General features: G+C 36.2%; 1 protein-coding gene across 4 annotated transcripts in view; it reads right to left on the minus strand.

The window, feature by feature from the left end:
* Nucleotides 1–13,899, minus strand: part of EFR3A (EFR3 homolog A) — a 90,039-nt gene that overhangs the window by 33,056 nt on the left and 43,084 nt on the right. For all 4 annotated transcript variants that reach the window (XM_082601303.1, XM_082601304.1, XM_082601306.1 and 1 more), the window contains 5 exons: nt 10,884–11,033; nt 9,007–9,144; nt 6,692–6,770; nt 4,092–4,227; nt 2,179–2,346 (listed from right to left, as the gene is read on the minus strand). In XM_082601303.1, the coding sequence (XP_082457429.1) occupies nt 2,179–2,346; nt 4,092–4,227; nt 6,692–6,770; nt 9,007–9,144; nt 10,884–11,033 (671 nt within the window). The remainder of the gene's footprint in view (nt 1–2,178; nt 2,347–4,091; nt 4,228–6,691; nt 6,771–9,006; nt 9,145–10,883; nt 11,034–13,899) is intronic.

A 13,899-nucleotide genomic window follows, 5' to 3' on the forward strand; every position in this document is an offset into this window, starting at 1 on the left:
TCTCTATTCCCATTGTTTGTATTTGAACTGCTGAATAGAAGTGCTAATGAGCCTCCTCAAAAGAGGAAGGCATTATTTTAAAAGAAAGAGCTTGGCCAACAGCCTCCTATCTTCAAGTGCAAAAGCTACAGCAGCCCTGTTCTGTGTCCCACCAATATTCACGTAATCTGATAAAGAAAGAATACTGAGAACTTCTGAAAGAAAATATTGAGGAAAGCAGAAGTGTGATTTAAATAAAAGTCTTATTCACTGTACCACACTGCATTGTTTTTCTCTCATGTTTTAATTTTCACGTTATTCTGAATGTGTTATGTCACAGAAATATTGCTTGTCTGTGGTATATACATTTTATAACAACATACTTGAGAAACAATAAATTAAATACTCTAGAGTAAAACAGTAACACTGAATTAACTAGAAGTCACTAAAGCAATTTAAATTAATTCTCTGAAAACAAGACTAGCTGATTTGATATACCATCTTAAAATATCACAGACACCCTGGGTCTCTGCCCTAATGAGGACAATTTCTATGCACATGATGAGATTGTGATTAGGTGAAACAGAGGTACTACCCCAAGCAGATCAACCAAAGGCATCCACAACGTGGGAGTCATGTGCATCAAGAAGCCCAAGCTTACGGCCTGGTGTAAGTTCAATATGTTCAACAAAAAGGTGCTGAATGTGGACGCGTAATGCATGTATGCATATTCATAAAACTTTAGAAATAAACAAAGGAAAACTCTGTATTAAATATTCCAAAGGACTATTATAAACAAGTGGTCCATAGGTAGGATATTACTCAAGTAAAAGGCATAAACTGAGCTCCAGAATAAATTTATATGACTCTATTATTAGTAGAAACTATTAGTAAACCACTAGAAATTAGGTACTAAACCCAAGAATACAACTCAATTTGGAAATTATCCTAGAAATCATATAGTTACATTAAAATATGATCTGGATACTCTAAAGAAAATATTGGAAGAGGAGGGTTAAAGTAGGAAGAGTTTGATTGCTTTAATTTGTATTTATATACAGTCTGATCATTTAATTTCCCAAAAAATTCCCCATGGCTTTTTTTCTTTCTTTTCTTTTCTTTTTTTTTTTTTTTTAAGTAATCTCTGTACCCTTTTACCCTTTGTGTGTGTGACGGGAGGGGGAAGCATATGATATTAAAGCCTGAGTATCAGTACCCAGATCCTGGTCTCCAGTGCCTTTCCCCACTAAAAGGAACCACAGCTCCTTAGAGAAATGACTGATTCTAGGATTGCAAGGGGAAAAATGGAAACTGTGCAGCAGAGAAATAGAACAATACTTTGCGTGATCAAAACTAACCTCACCAGCGAGAGGAGGTGTACACTGTGTACCTACCAATGTGATAATCTGGGAAGAACACTATCACTTACGTAGTATCCAGCCAGGAACCCATAACCTGAATTTAATCATGAGGAAAGAGCAGACAAACCCATGTGAGGATATTTTTTTTTTAAGTGAGGGGTCAGGGGGACCTATAGTCTTAAAAAATGCCCATATCATAAAAGAGAAATGTTCCAAACTAAAGGAACCAAAGAAACATCACAACTAAATGCAACTAAATGATCCTAGACTGGATCCTGGACCTAAGGAAAAACATGCTATAAAGGACATTATCAGGTCAAATGACAAAACTGAAATATGAAAGTTTGACTAAAGTACTGTATCAAAGTTAAATTTACTGATTTGATAACTGTACTCTTTGGAAAAATAATCTGTAGTAAAGAGCCATGCACTTACCATCCAGTGGTTAGGGAAAAAAGGAGATGTATATATATGTATGTATCTATGTCTCTCTATATGTACATATTTATATATGTGCTTATGTGTGTATATCTATATATACACACATATACATACACACACAGAGAAATGGAGAAAGGGATGGAGAAAGGCAGACAGAGAGAGAAAGGAAATGATAAAGCAAATGACACAAAATATTAACAGATGAATCTGGGTGAAGGGTATATACAGTGTTCTTTGTCGTATTCTTATGTTTGTTTATTTTCCAAACAGAAAGTTTTTTTAAAAGTTTAAGCTATCATTCACCTCTGACTAATGTCCCGTAAGAGACAAGTACCTTCCGTGAGGGCTTTCTGAATCACTGTTTTCCAGAATAATTTGAAAAGTGAAATGTACTCACCTATTGTTTGGATGATAGCATTCTGCACAATCTTCTCATCACTGTCTTTGGAACTTGTGTTTAAGCTGGCACTGCTTATAGATTCTCCCTGTAAATCATGTGCTTCAAATTCAACACTGAGACGCAGATGCTTCAACAGCGTGTTAAAGACTTCCAGCACTGTGGGTCCTGCAAATGAACCCTGATGTAAGCAGATACATTTTTCCGGCAACGTACACTCAAATCCAATCCTCGTATTTCTCAACAGAGATTTCTGCATATTTTCTAAGTACTTGGAAATACTTCATAATTTATGAACTAACTAGCACATTAAAAAAGTAAATGAGAAATACCTAAATAAGAAAGTCTCCTAGCTATTCCAACAAACATTTACTGGGCATCTCTGAGCAACTCACTGTTTGAATCCTTGGTACAAACCACACAAAATGTGTATATTCATATAAAGATTACCAAAAACTTTCCGTCTATCTAATCTTGTCTACTCAGAATAATGTGTACAGTATTGGGGTAACCTGACAGTTGGGTCAGAATCCATAGAACTATAATAATAGCTCACTGTGGCCTAAGAAATTTATTTGGCGTCTTTTGAGGTTGAATAAGAAAGAATTTTGCCTCAATAATTAGACAGAAACTAGCCAGTTTATCACATTCAGGTAAACTAAACATGCTCTCTGTTTTTAGTACTATAAATACTCTGCCTGTGTTTCTGGCACCGCATCTATCACGCTCTACTTTAATCAGTGTTTTTATTTCTGCCTCCTACTCTAGATTCCAACTTTCTCCAGGACAGGCAGCCACGTTCAAATGCTTCTTTGAATGTACAGAACCTAAAACATAGCAACCTCACACATAATAGATATTAGCAGGTGAGACGGTTCAGTCAATGCACCATCTGTGTTTCACTTCATATTTCAAGTTAACTCTTCAAGTAAGTAACCTGCTTCCATCTCTTTGAGGTAAGTTATGAGTAATGACAAGTCCATATCCAAAATGCCCACTCTCATTTGACACTGAGTGAATATTAGAATATTTCAGCAGCTAATGTATAGTTCCACTTTCATTTTGAAGCAAAGAAACCATAACTAGATGTTCCTCCTAACGTCAGTAATTAGGGACCCTTCCATTCTTCTAATCCCATGTGAGTGAAAAAGCATGATGTCTGACCTGTCCCTTCCCCTTGTTACCCCTCTGGTCAGTCAGTTATCAAATCCTGCTGGCTTTACGTTCCCATTTTCTACTGCTGCCATCAAGGTCAAGTTCTTTCTCTGTGCCTACAATGGTGACAACCACCTGTGACTTCTAATGTGTCCTACACTTTGCAGCCAGATGAATTACCCTATAACACATCTCTGATGAAGAGTACGGTAAATCTTTAACTCGTGCCAGTCCACTGTAGAATGACACCCGTGGCCTGGCCACAAGTGGAACTTTAAGCCGCTCCTCGGGCTTCCCCCACACTACCACCATAGGTCCCCGTCAAACGGGCTACATAATACTTCCCTCCTGCTGATCCATTTTCCCTCCCTTCTCTGGACCCTGGTTTTCTCATGACATGTGATCAGATTCTGCCTTGTGTTACAGGGTTAGGTAAAGTCATCTAACTCCAAGGAAACCATACCTTTCTTGGAGCTGTACCCTCCCAATGTTTAGCATATAACTGGTATTCAAAAATCTTTATTGGAAAAAAGGAGGAAGGGAAGAAGAGAATGATCTGGAGGGAGATGTTTAAGTGTACACTAAGGAAGTCTGACAATAGTCACGTGAACCTAACATTTCAAGAGAAATTAGAGCACATTTAAAAACATGGCAAATATTTTCAAAGAGTTTTCCACACATTGCTATTCCTACTGAAAAAAAAAATTCTGAAAAAGATTAATGAATTTTTTTTGTTGGGGGGGGCTGCTGGCACTCACCTATGGAACCTTTAGCAGCGATGGCAACAGCCTCTAAGAGAACCTGAATAATACCTGCTCGAACTCGTGGAGAATCTTTTTTACGAGCATCAAGGTGTCCTAGAATCTCCTGGATCACATGGTGAGAATACTGAGCCTAAAAGAACAAAATAGTATAAAAATATATGGACAATTACATGCATCCTGGCAGAATTCATAAGAATGATAAACCATGTGACATTTAATGGAACAATATGTAGCCATTAGAAACCATTCTTTTTAAGAATAAATAGGGATACCGGAAAATATTTACGATATCCTGAGTGAAAAAAAGCAAGTTGCAAAATACTACGTTAAATAAAATTCTGTTTTTTAAAAAGTATATAAGACTGGAATTATATATGCCTACATATTAACACTGGTCATCTCTGAGAGGGAGATTTACGAGAAATTTTTTACTCTCTTTGTACCTCTCTGTAATTCCACAAAGAATGTTTATACACTCTTATAACTTGATAATAGGACAAAATGTTGTTAAAAAACAGACACATTATGACATTTATAGTACTTCTCTCTTACCCAACCAGATACATACTATTTCTTATCATGGACATCTAACAATGCTAAACAGTCAAAACTCCCATCTAATCAAGAGCCACTACCAAAATTAAAGTCTTAACAATGTGTACCTGATGAAATTTCCTGATCAGGGCCAGCTGCTAGTTTAATGTTTTATGGACATAGGTTGAAATATTACCTAAGAATGATTCCTATATCAATTTTATAGTAAATGGCAATTAAAACAATCAAATCTACCAGAAGTTTTAATTGTATCAGGATGGTCTTATTAAACAGAAACTCCCATTCTGGTGGGTAGTACCATGTAATTTTTGATTAATGGACTTCAAAAAACATACGATGCACTTAAAGCTCCTTCTAAAGCAATGCTGTGGACCAGAAGTCATTTCTCAGACATTTAATCAACAAATATTTATTGATTCCTTCAGTTTCTTCAACTTTGTAATTTACTTTACTTTTTGTAAAAAACAATTTCATCTAGTAACTAAATCTGAATGAGGAAGGCAAATGAAGAAATACAAGGCTACTGAAGACCAGGGGAACAGCCTTAATTATGTCCACAGATTGCCAGATCAACTTCTCACCTATTAAACTAAAATTAAATTAAAAGATCTTAAAAGTGCTCATCAAAGGGGAAAAAATGTGTAACTATGTGAGGTGATGGATCTTGAGAAAACTTATTATGGTAATCATTTTGCAATGTTGTATACCTTAATCTTATATAATGTTATATGTCAGTTATAATCTCAATAAAACTGGGAAAAAATTTTTTAAAATTATCCTTCCACATCCAAACCAGCTTTATAATAACTACCATGCACTGAAAACCTACATTATGCTAGGCATGCTATAGTAACCTAAACTTAATGTTTAATTTAGACCAAAAGTTCTACAACAGAATGACCAGAATTTGAATCCTTACATTCTACCTGTGTACCCTTGAGTGAGGTGCCTGACCTCTCTAAAGGTCAGTTTTCTGATGTGTAAAATGGGGATAATAACAGTATCTACTTCATAGAATAAGGAGGATTAATGAGATAAAGCATATACATAAGGTTACTAGCATATTCAGAGGTATAGCTAGCACTTGATAAAAGGTACCTTCTATTTTAATATAAAAATGAACCACTCAATGAATTCATTAAAATTTCCTTCTCAGAAAAGAGGAAACTGAAGCTCAGAGAGGCTAAATAATTTGCCCAAGTTCTATGCAACTAGTAAACAGCACATCTAGGATGCAAAGCCTGGTATGACCTATACTAAAAGCTGTACTGCTTCTTACTACCTTATTTCCTTTAAATTAATGATGACTTTTTAGGGCATTAAAAATGCAGATAGTGTTAAAAAATAAAGACCTAAAATCCCACTTGAATTAAGAGCTAACTGGGTCTGTTCAAGTTTTGACGAAAACCAAGGCTGTCCTCTGCAGTAGATGAGAGTGCCCCATCAGGTGCCTCAATCTATAAAGACGACACTATTGCATAGTAAATATCCAATAAATGTATCAGCTATATGATGCTGTAATAAATATCAATTCTAATACCAGTTTATCATAAAATATAAATGCTCAATAATGTATTTAATAAATGCACAATAAAGATTGTCATCATAAAATCATTTAGTTCTTTTTATTTTTTATTTATTTATTTTTTTGCGGTACGCGGGCCTCTCACTGTTGTGGCCTCTCCCGTTGCGGAGCACAGGCTCCGGACGCGCAGGCTCAGCGGCCATGGCTCACGGGCCCAGCCGCTCCGCGGCATGTGGGATCCTCCCAGACCAGGGCATGAACCCACGTCCCCTGCATCGGCAGGCGGACTCTCAACCACTGCGCCACCAGGGAAGCCCCAAGTTCTTTTTAATTAGATATTTTTTCATCTTGGCAAGTAAGAATAAAAGCAGTAAATAAAAATAAATGAGACAAATAACTAAATTAAGAACACGTCTTATCTCCTACATTGTTCTCTATCTCTGTCTGAGGACATGCTTATCGACACAGAACTAAAATTACTTATATATAAATACAACAGTTAACCAATCCTTACCTGAATGGAATACATTATAATTTTAAAGCAGTGAACTGCAAATTCATTGGGATCCCATAGTCTGTGATGATCTAAATGCCTGTAAATTAACAGTAAGAAAATTACTTTAAGAATTCCTTATTTTTATTACACTTTCGCCTCTAGAACCCTCAACAATATGCAAAGCCTACCAATCAAAAGAACATTATCTAAAAGAAAGTCAATGTTTCCATTTCCAGAACAACTGCCAAATCTTTTCATAAAACAGTAACAATAAAAGACTAGAATATATATATGTGTATATATATATACACACACATATATACATACATATACATATATATATATGATTTTTCAATACCAACATGAGCTGGCAAGAAAGAAAAGTCCCTCAGTCCAGACTCCACAAGAAGGTGAGAATCTGGAGAGGTAAGTATACATTGAAGCCAGCAGTTGTCTTAGGCACATCTTCAGATCTCTGGTAGCTGATAGCTTAGTGGTTTAAAGGGTTGTATACACAGGAGACTGGAGACAAAGTTTAGGGTCCACCCAGGAAACGTGGCTATCAGATCAGAAACACATGCATCAATTCAAGCCTTAAAAGACGACACCTTCAGTGAATCTGGGGGAATGTTCTATGTTGTAGAAGACTGTCAAGAAGCTTGTCTGTGTTGGCCTTGGCTCTGAGAAGAATCACAAAAATGAAAGTCTCTCTGAAGAATTCAACCATACACCTAGCACCCAGGCTCTCATCTTGGTTGACAGAATTCACAAGTATCTATGTGGCCCAAAAAAACTGAAGATAAGAATGTAGTTCAAAGCGGTGCCTGGATAACACTGCATCCATGCCTTCAGCAGAAGCAAAATAAAGCCTCTTATGGAGTACACACCATTAATCCAAGCCTCAAAGAATTCTCACAAGTAAAGTTACAATGAATATGAGCTCAAAATTAAAATTCACAGAACACACAAGGTAAAAAGCCACTATGAATGTCAATTATCAATCAAGTTTTTAAGGACTAGGACAGTTTTATTCATGTATATATTCCCCCAAAATACCTGGTACCTTACTTGGAGAGGGCATTTAATATTTAATCAACTAATTAATTAAATAGCTAATATATAATTAACTATTTAACATTTAATTAGATTAATTAACACATGATCAGGAGGTAAGTCCACTAAGTTCTACATAGAAAAGAATATGGCCCACTTCCAAGTTACTCAAGTAATCAAGTACAGTTAATTCGGTAGTTTCTTTCTTTTAGACTAGCTCTCTAGATTTTTAAGGCCCTATAGATTACCTCTCGGTTAACAAGATAAAAGCTGGAATTCTGATATTAAATCAGCATGTCTGGAAAAAATAAATCTGCCTTTAGTTATATTTGACATAATTTGATTAGTTCTTAGTAGCATTTTCATAAGCCCACAGAGTCTTTAAACGGTACGTCTCAACTTTTTGGTGGTGGTAGAAGTCGGGGGTGGGGTGGGGGGAATCCTTTTGAAAACACTATAATATTTCTCTGATGCTTAATTTTGTGGTTTATAGATTCTTGTAACTAAAGCTCAACTTTGAACCCAAATATCTGCCCTAAATAAAGAATTCTGGATATTACATTTCGACTACTTTATATATGCTATAAAGACATTACTATAGTCAGGAAGGGGAAAGGACAAGGCAAATGATTAACAAAAGAAAGACTAGCAAAAATGTCCAGAAATTACACAGAATGTTATATAAATCTATCACCTGACAATTGAGTTAGAACTCAAGAGCGTTTACAAGGCTTGAGAGATAACGTCTATGTGGAGAAACTCAAGGCTCACAAATGTATTCTGCTTGGAAGGCAGCATATAAGTACCAACAAGATATTTAATATTCCTGCTCTGCTCAGTCACTCGGTATAAGATAAAATTTAGTCATAGAAGAGAATGCGACCTAAGGCAGTCCAGCCGTGGCAAAAAGAAAGCCAAGAAATAGAAGCCAGGGAATATGAGGAACTGACCAGAAGTTAATAAAATAAGATACATCATACTTGGACATTCGTTTGTTTTAATATTTTACTGGACATATACATTTCAAGGTGTGAATAAAAACTCTAGTGAAATGATGCACATGATTGTATTTCCTATTTAAGGGGGAAAATCTAGTGAAGTGGTTGAACAAGTGCTCAAAGTGATGTTGTCTGACTCAATCCTGTACCCTTCCCACACTGCTACACTGGTTCTATTAATAACTCACTCACACAGGTAAGAGTATTTGTCCTCTGTAAGTAAATTAAAACAGAATGAATATAGGACAGTCACAAGTAACCAGGAAAACATCAACTACTTACGCAAAAACTGGTCTCACAGCATTATTCATATTCCCAAAAGTTGCTCGGCCCAGCAGTTCTCTGAAGCAGTTTTCAGCCAGCACGGCGGGATTCTCTTCTTTGTCAGCTGCTGAAGGAGAAGGAGGAGGGCCTATGCGACTGAAAAATAAAGACAAACAAACGAATGTGAGAATTCTGACACTAGTTCTGACAGTTAAACAGAACAGATTTTTACTTCTCAGAAATATTAGAATGACATTTTCTTTTTTTTTTTTGACATTTTCTTTTTATCCCAAAATAACTTTAGAGCTTAATCCTACTTCTTGAACTCAACACCTTGAAGCTAATCACATAATCTTTCAAAATTGGACAGCTAAATTCACTTGTATAACTTGTTTTTAACTAATAGAATATCTTCTCTAAAGGCAAAATACTCAGTAGTTGCTTGTTAACTTCCTACAACTTCACTACATTTATAGCAAAATCCTAGTAAGAACAAGGTGCCCAAAGATCACCCAGTTTAACTGTAAGTGAGCAAAAATAAAATCAAGAAAAAAACTATGGCACAGTCTGAATAAAAAATAAAAATTTAAAAGCTAATTAGAACATTTGTGTAAGTAGATATCTTCAATAGACACTATTTGTTCATATTTTAAAACCTTATTTTAGACTAATGTATTCATGTGTAATAATAATTTCAAAAAAGCATGTATCTGTAGCATTGGGATAAAACCATGAAAAAACACAACTTCTTAAAATTTGGCAACCAATGGTATCAGCATTCCTGTATCCTATTTATGCTAATCTTGTACCTCAAGAGCCATAATTATGGGGAGTCAATTCTCAACTAGCCAGGTACCGTTAGAAGAATAAATATTTTAGACAGAAAAACTAACCTCAGCTACATTGCCAAGAACAGGAAAAATACAGAAGGTGTTAAAATATATCGTTTCACATTTTAGGTTTCCAAAGCTGGAGACAATCACATCTAAGGAATCTAGCATAAATACTTGCTGTAATTGCCATAAATTTTGATAAACATATAAGCGCTTGCAGAGTTACCAGTTTCACCTTTTCACTTCTAGACCACTTTTATTTCGATATTGCACACATAATCATCAAAATTACAAATTAAGTTAAAATTTTAGAACTACAGAATTAAATATCTTTTAAATTCGATTTGGATTTCCCTCTTTAAACTGCAAGAATCAGGGAGATCGGCATATAAGCCAAACTGGAGAATACTGGTTCTAAAACTTGGTTGCACAGTACTTCTGTGTAAGGCAACAGAAATTCGGGAGGAAAGAATGCTTATGGCATTTGAAAAAAGAGAATAAAGTACAGAATCCTAAGTTCAACACGTTACTGGGGTGGGTGGGGGGGAAGAAATCAGCATACACCCCAAAACAATATTCCATGCCAAAATATCTTAGAAGAATAAATAAGATATAAATAGTCTAGTATTTCTGTTGAAAAATATATATACAGTGAATAGTAGCTGCTATTATTATTATTATTTTGATTAGTACTAACTCCCTATGAAAAAGCATGCTGGATCTCTAACAGAAGTTCAGTTTATAATCTCTATTTCTTACACTTGCAGCTTTAAGTAGTATTAATTCAAATAGCAATGTGGATGCCCAATAATAAGCAGAAAGTGAAAATTTATTCTAAAAGAAATAAAAGCTTAAATGTCTGAGTCAAAATCTGTCTGCTCAGTCTAACTTGACGACTGAAGCTGATATTTTTTCAGAAAGGATACATATTTAAACTTGCTCAAGTTTACGAGACTACTATATACATAATACTAAAGACAAATGTTCTTACCCTAGCAAGCGAGCACACATACACACATATTAAAGTAACACAGCCCCAGCCCTAACATCTTTATTCAGTACCTGTCAACCTCTTCTATCTTTTGCATGTTAAACAGCAGGGATGGAACAATTTTATCCATATGCTGGGGTTCCCAAATGGTAGCCTGAAGTTCATCATTAACTGTTTTGCGAACCACACCTTGAATACCTCTGATTCCAGCAATTCGGATTCTATAAAAAAGATGAAAAAAAACTGAGTCATGAAAAAAAGCTATTTAAACAAGTCTGCTTACTTAGCTAAGAGAATGGATGTCAAATAAATAGTTACCTTGAGACAATAAAAATAACATACAATAAGTCTAAGAAATAAAAATCTCAAAAATCTAAGATGGACGGAGATATGGCAGTTCCAAAAGAGGCTTACTTTTTTTTTAAATAAGTATATTTATTTATTTATTTATTTTTGGCTGCGTTGGGTCTTCATTGCTACATACGGGCTTTCTCTAGTTGTGGCGAGCGGAGGCTACTCTTCATTGCGGTGCGCGGGCTTCTCATTGCGGTGGCTTCTCTTGTTGTGGAGCACATGCCCTAGGTGTGCGGGCTCAGTAGTTGTGGCTCGCGGGCTCTAGAGCGCAGGCTCAGCACTTGTGGAGCACGGGCTTAGTTGCTCCGCAGCATGTGGGATCTTCCCGGACCAGGGCTCGAACCCGTGTCCCCTGCATTGGCAGGCAGATTCCTAACCACTGTGCCACCAGGGAAGCCCGAGGCTTACTTTTAATATCATCTTTTTACAATCAGCATTTAAAGTTAAAAAAGACTGTAAAATATAGACATATTTTGTCTGTATCAGTTTTCAATAAAAAATAATTTAATCAAAGGAATTAGGTTCTCCTACATTCTCTGACATAAATCGTACCAATGTTTTCTTAGGTCAGTCTCCCAAGGCAATAGAAACAAAACCAGAAATAAACAAATGGGACCTAATCAAACTTATAAGCTTTTGCACAGCAAAGGAAACCATAAACAAAACAAAAAGACAACCTACGGACTGGGAGAAAATATCTGCAAATGATGCAACTAACAGGGGCTTAATTTCCAATATATTCGAACAGCTCATACAACTCAATGATGAAAAAACAACCCAATCAAAAAACAGGCAGAAGATCTAAATAGACATTTCTCCAAAGAAGACATACAGATGGCCAACAGGCACATGAAAAGATGCTCAACATCACTAATTATTAGAGAAACGCAAATCACAACTACAATGAGGTACCACCTCACACCAGTTAGAATGGGCATCATCAAAAAGTCTATAAATAACAAATGGTGGAGAGGGAGTGGAGAAAAGAGAACCCTCCTACACTGTTGGTGGGAATGTAAATTGGTACAGCCACTATGGAAAACAGTATAGGAGCTCCTCAAAAAACTAAAAATAGAGCTGCCATATAATCCAGCAATCCCACTTCTGGGCATGTGTCTGGAGAAGACTATAATTTGAAAAGATATATGCACCCTAATGTTCAATGCAGCACTACTTACAATAGCCAAGACATGGAAACAGCCTAAATGTCCATTGACAGATGAATGGATAAAGAAAATGTGGTATATACATACCATGGACTAGTACTCAGCCATAAAAAAGAATAAAATAATAGCATTTGCAGCAACATGGACGGACCTAGAGATTATCATACTAAGTGAACTAAGTCAGAAAGAGAAAGACAAATACCATATGATATCACTTATATGTGGAATCTAAAATACAACACAAATGAACTTATCTACAAAACAGAAACAGACTCACAGATAATAGAGAACAGACTTGTGGTTGCCAAGCTGGGTGGGGAGGGATGGATTGGGAGTTTGGGATTAACAGATGCAAACTATTATATATAGAAAGGATAAACAGTGTGCTACTGTATAGCACAGGGAACTATATTCAATATCCTGTGATAAGCCATGATGGAAAGGAATATTAAAAAGAATGTATGTATATGTATAACTGAATCACTTGGCTGTACAGTAGAAATTAACACAACATTGTAAATCAACTATACTTCAGTAAAATGTTTTAAAAAATGAAAAAAAAATTAGGTTTTCCTAAGAGGATGATAATAATTCAAACCAACATGGACCAGATTCTCTCCCATTTCTTGCCTAGAAGTCTCAGCAGCTGAGTGAGAACAGGATTTCACTCTTCCTGAACACCCTTAATGCGTCCGCAGACTTTTCATTCACTGTTTCTCCCTGAGAACCTCTCACCTCCCTTAGTCCACCTAGATGGAAGACGAGGCTGGTTCCTTAAAAGGTATGACGAAGGAGAACTATCAAAATGGAGTGCCGATAACCTGAGCCGTATACATATACACATACACATCCGTGTGCCCTGATGTATATACATTACTGTGTTCATATGGGACTTAAAATTTATCCATATTTATCCATACTGTGAGAGAATGCTGCCCTATCCTCCCTTCCCGATTCACAGCTCTCAACTTCCTCAAGCTCTTCCTCATTCTTCTTTAAAAGTAAAATCTATCAGTTCAAGGATGAGAAGAAAAGTAACTAGAGAACAGTATATAAAATCTGGGGAAGAACAATCTCACGAGCAGAGCTAACACGGTAGCCCCTCTACCCCGAAACACCTTCATTCTGGCCAAATTTGATTGTTATTTACCCTCCCTTTTTGTTACTACCTGAAATAGTCACCATTAGAAGTTTACTCAGCTTACCCAGCACTGTTTCCAAAAGCTGCGAATAGGGTTAGAGAATGGAAGATGTGGGGAAGGGGGTGAAACTGCTTAGAAATCCAACGGGAAGTAATGCAGGCATTCAGTAGTAGTAGGTGGAGCATGGGATACGGCGGTAACATGACACTGAACAGGTGAGAAAGTGAACTAGGAGACAAATCTTGCCTTTTACAAGCTGTGTCTGATTCATGCTGCTTTCTACAACAAAAAGAAAGTCTTGAAAATCTCTTCTGCAGCTATCACAAGTGGGCAAGCCTAACGTTACTACAAAGGTAGTATTTGCAAGTCAAATATTTTAAGAAAATCTTAACAGTTATCAGCCCCATTTCCTACTGGCCATGCCC

The sequence above is a fragment of the Mesoplodon mirus genome (assembly GCF_964341445.2).
Source record: "Mesoplodon mirus genome assembly, chromosome: 16".
NCBI classification, from domain to species: Eukaryota; Metazoa; Chordata; class Mammalia; order Artiodactyla; family Ziphiidae; genus Mesoplodon; species Mesoplodon mirus.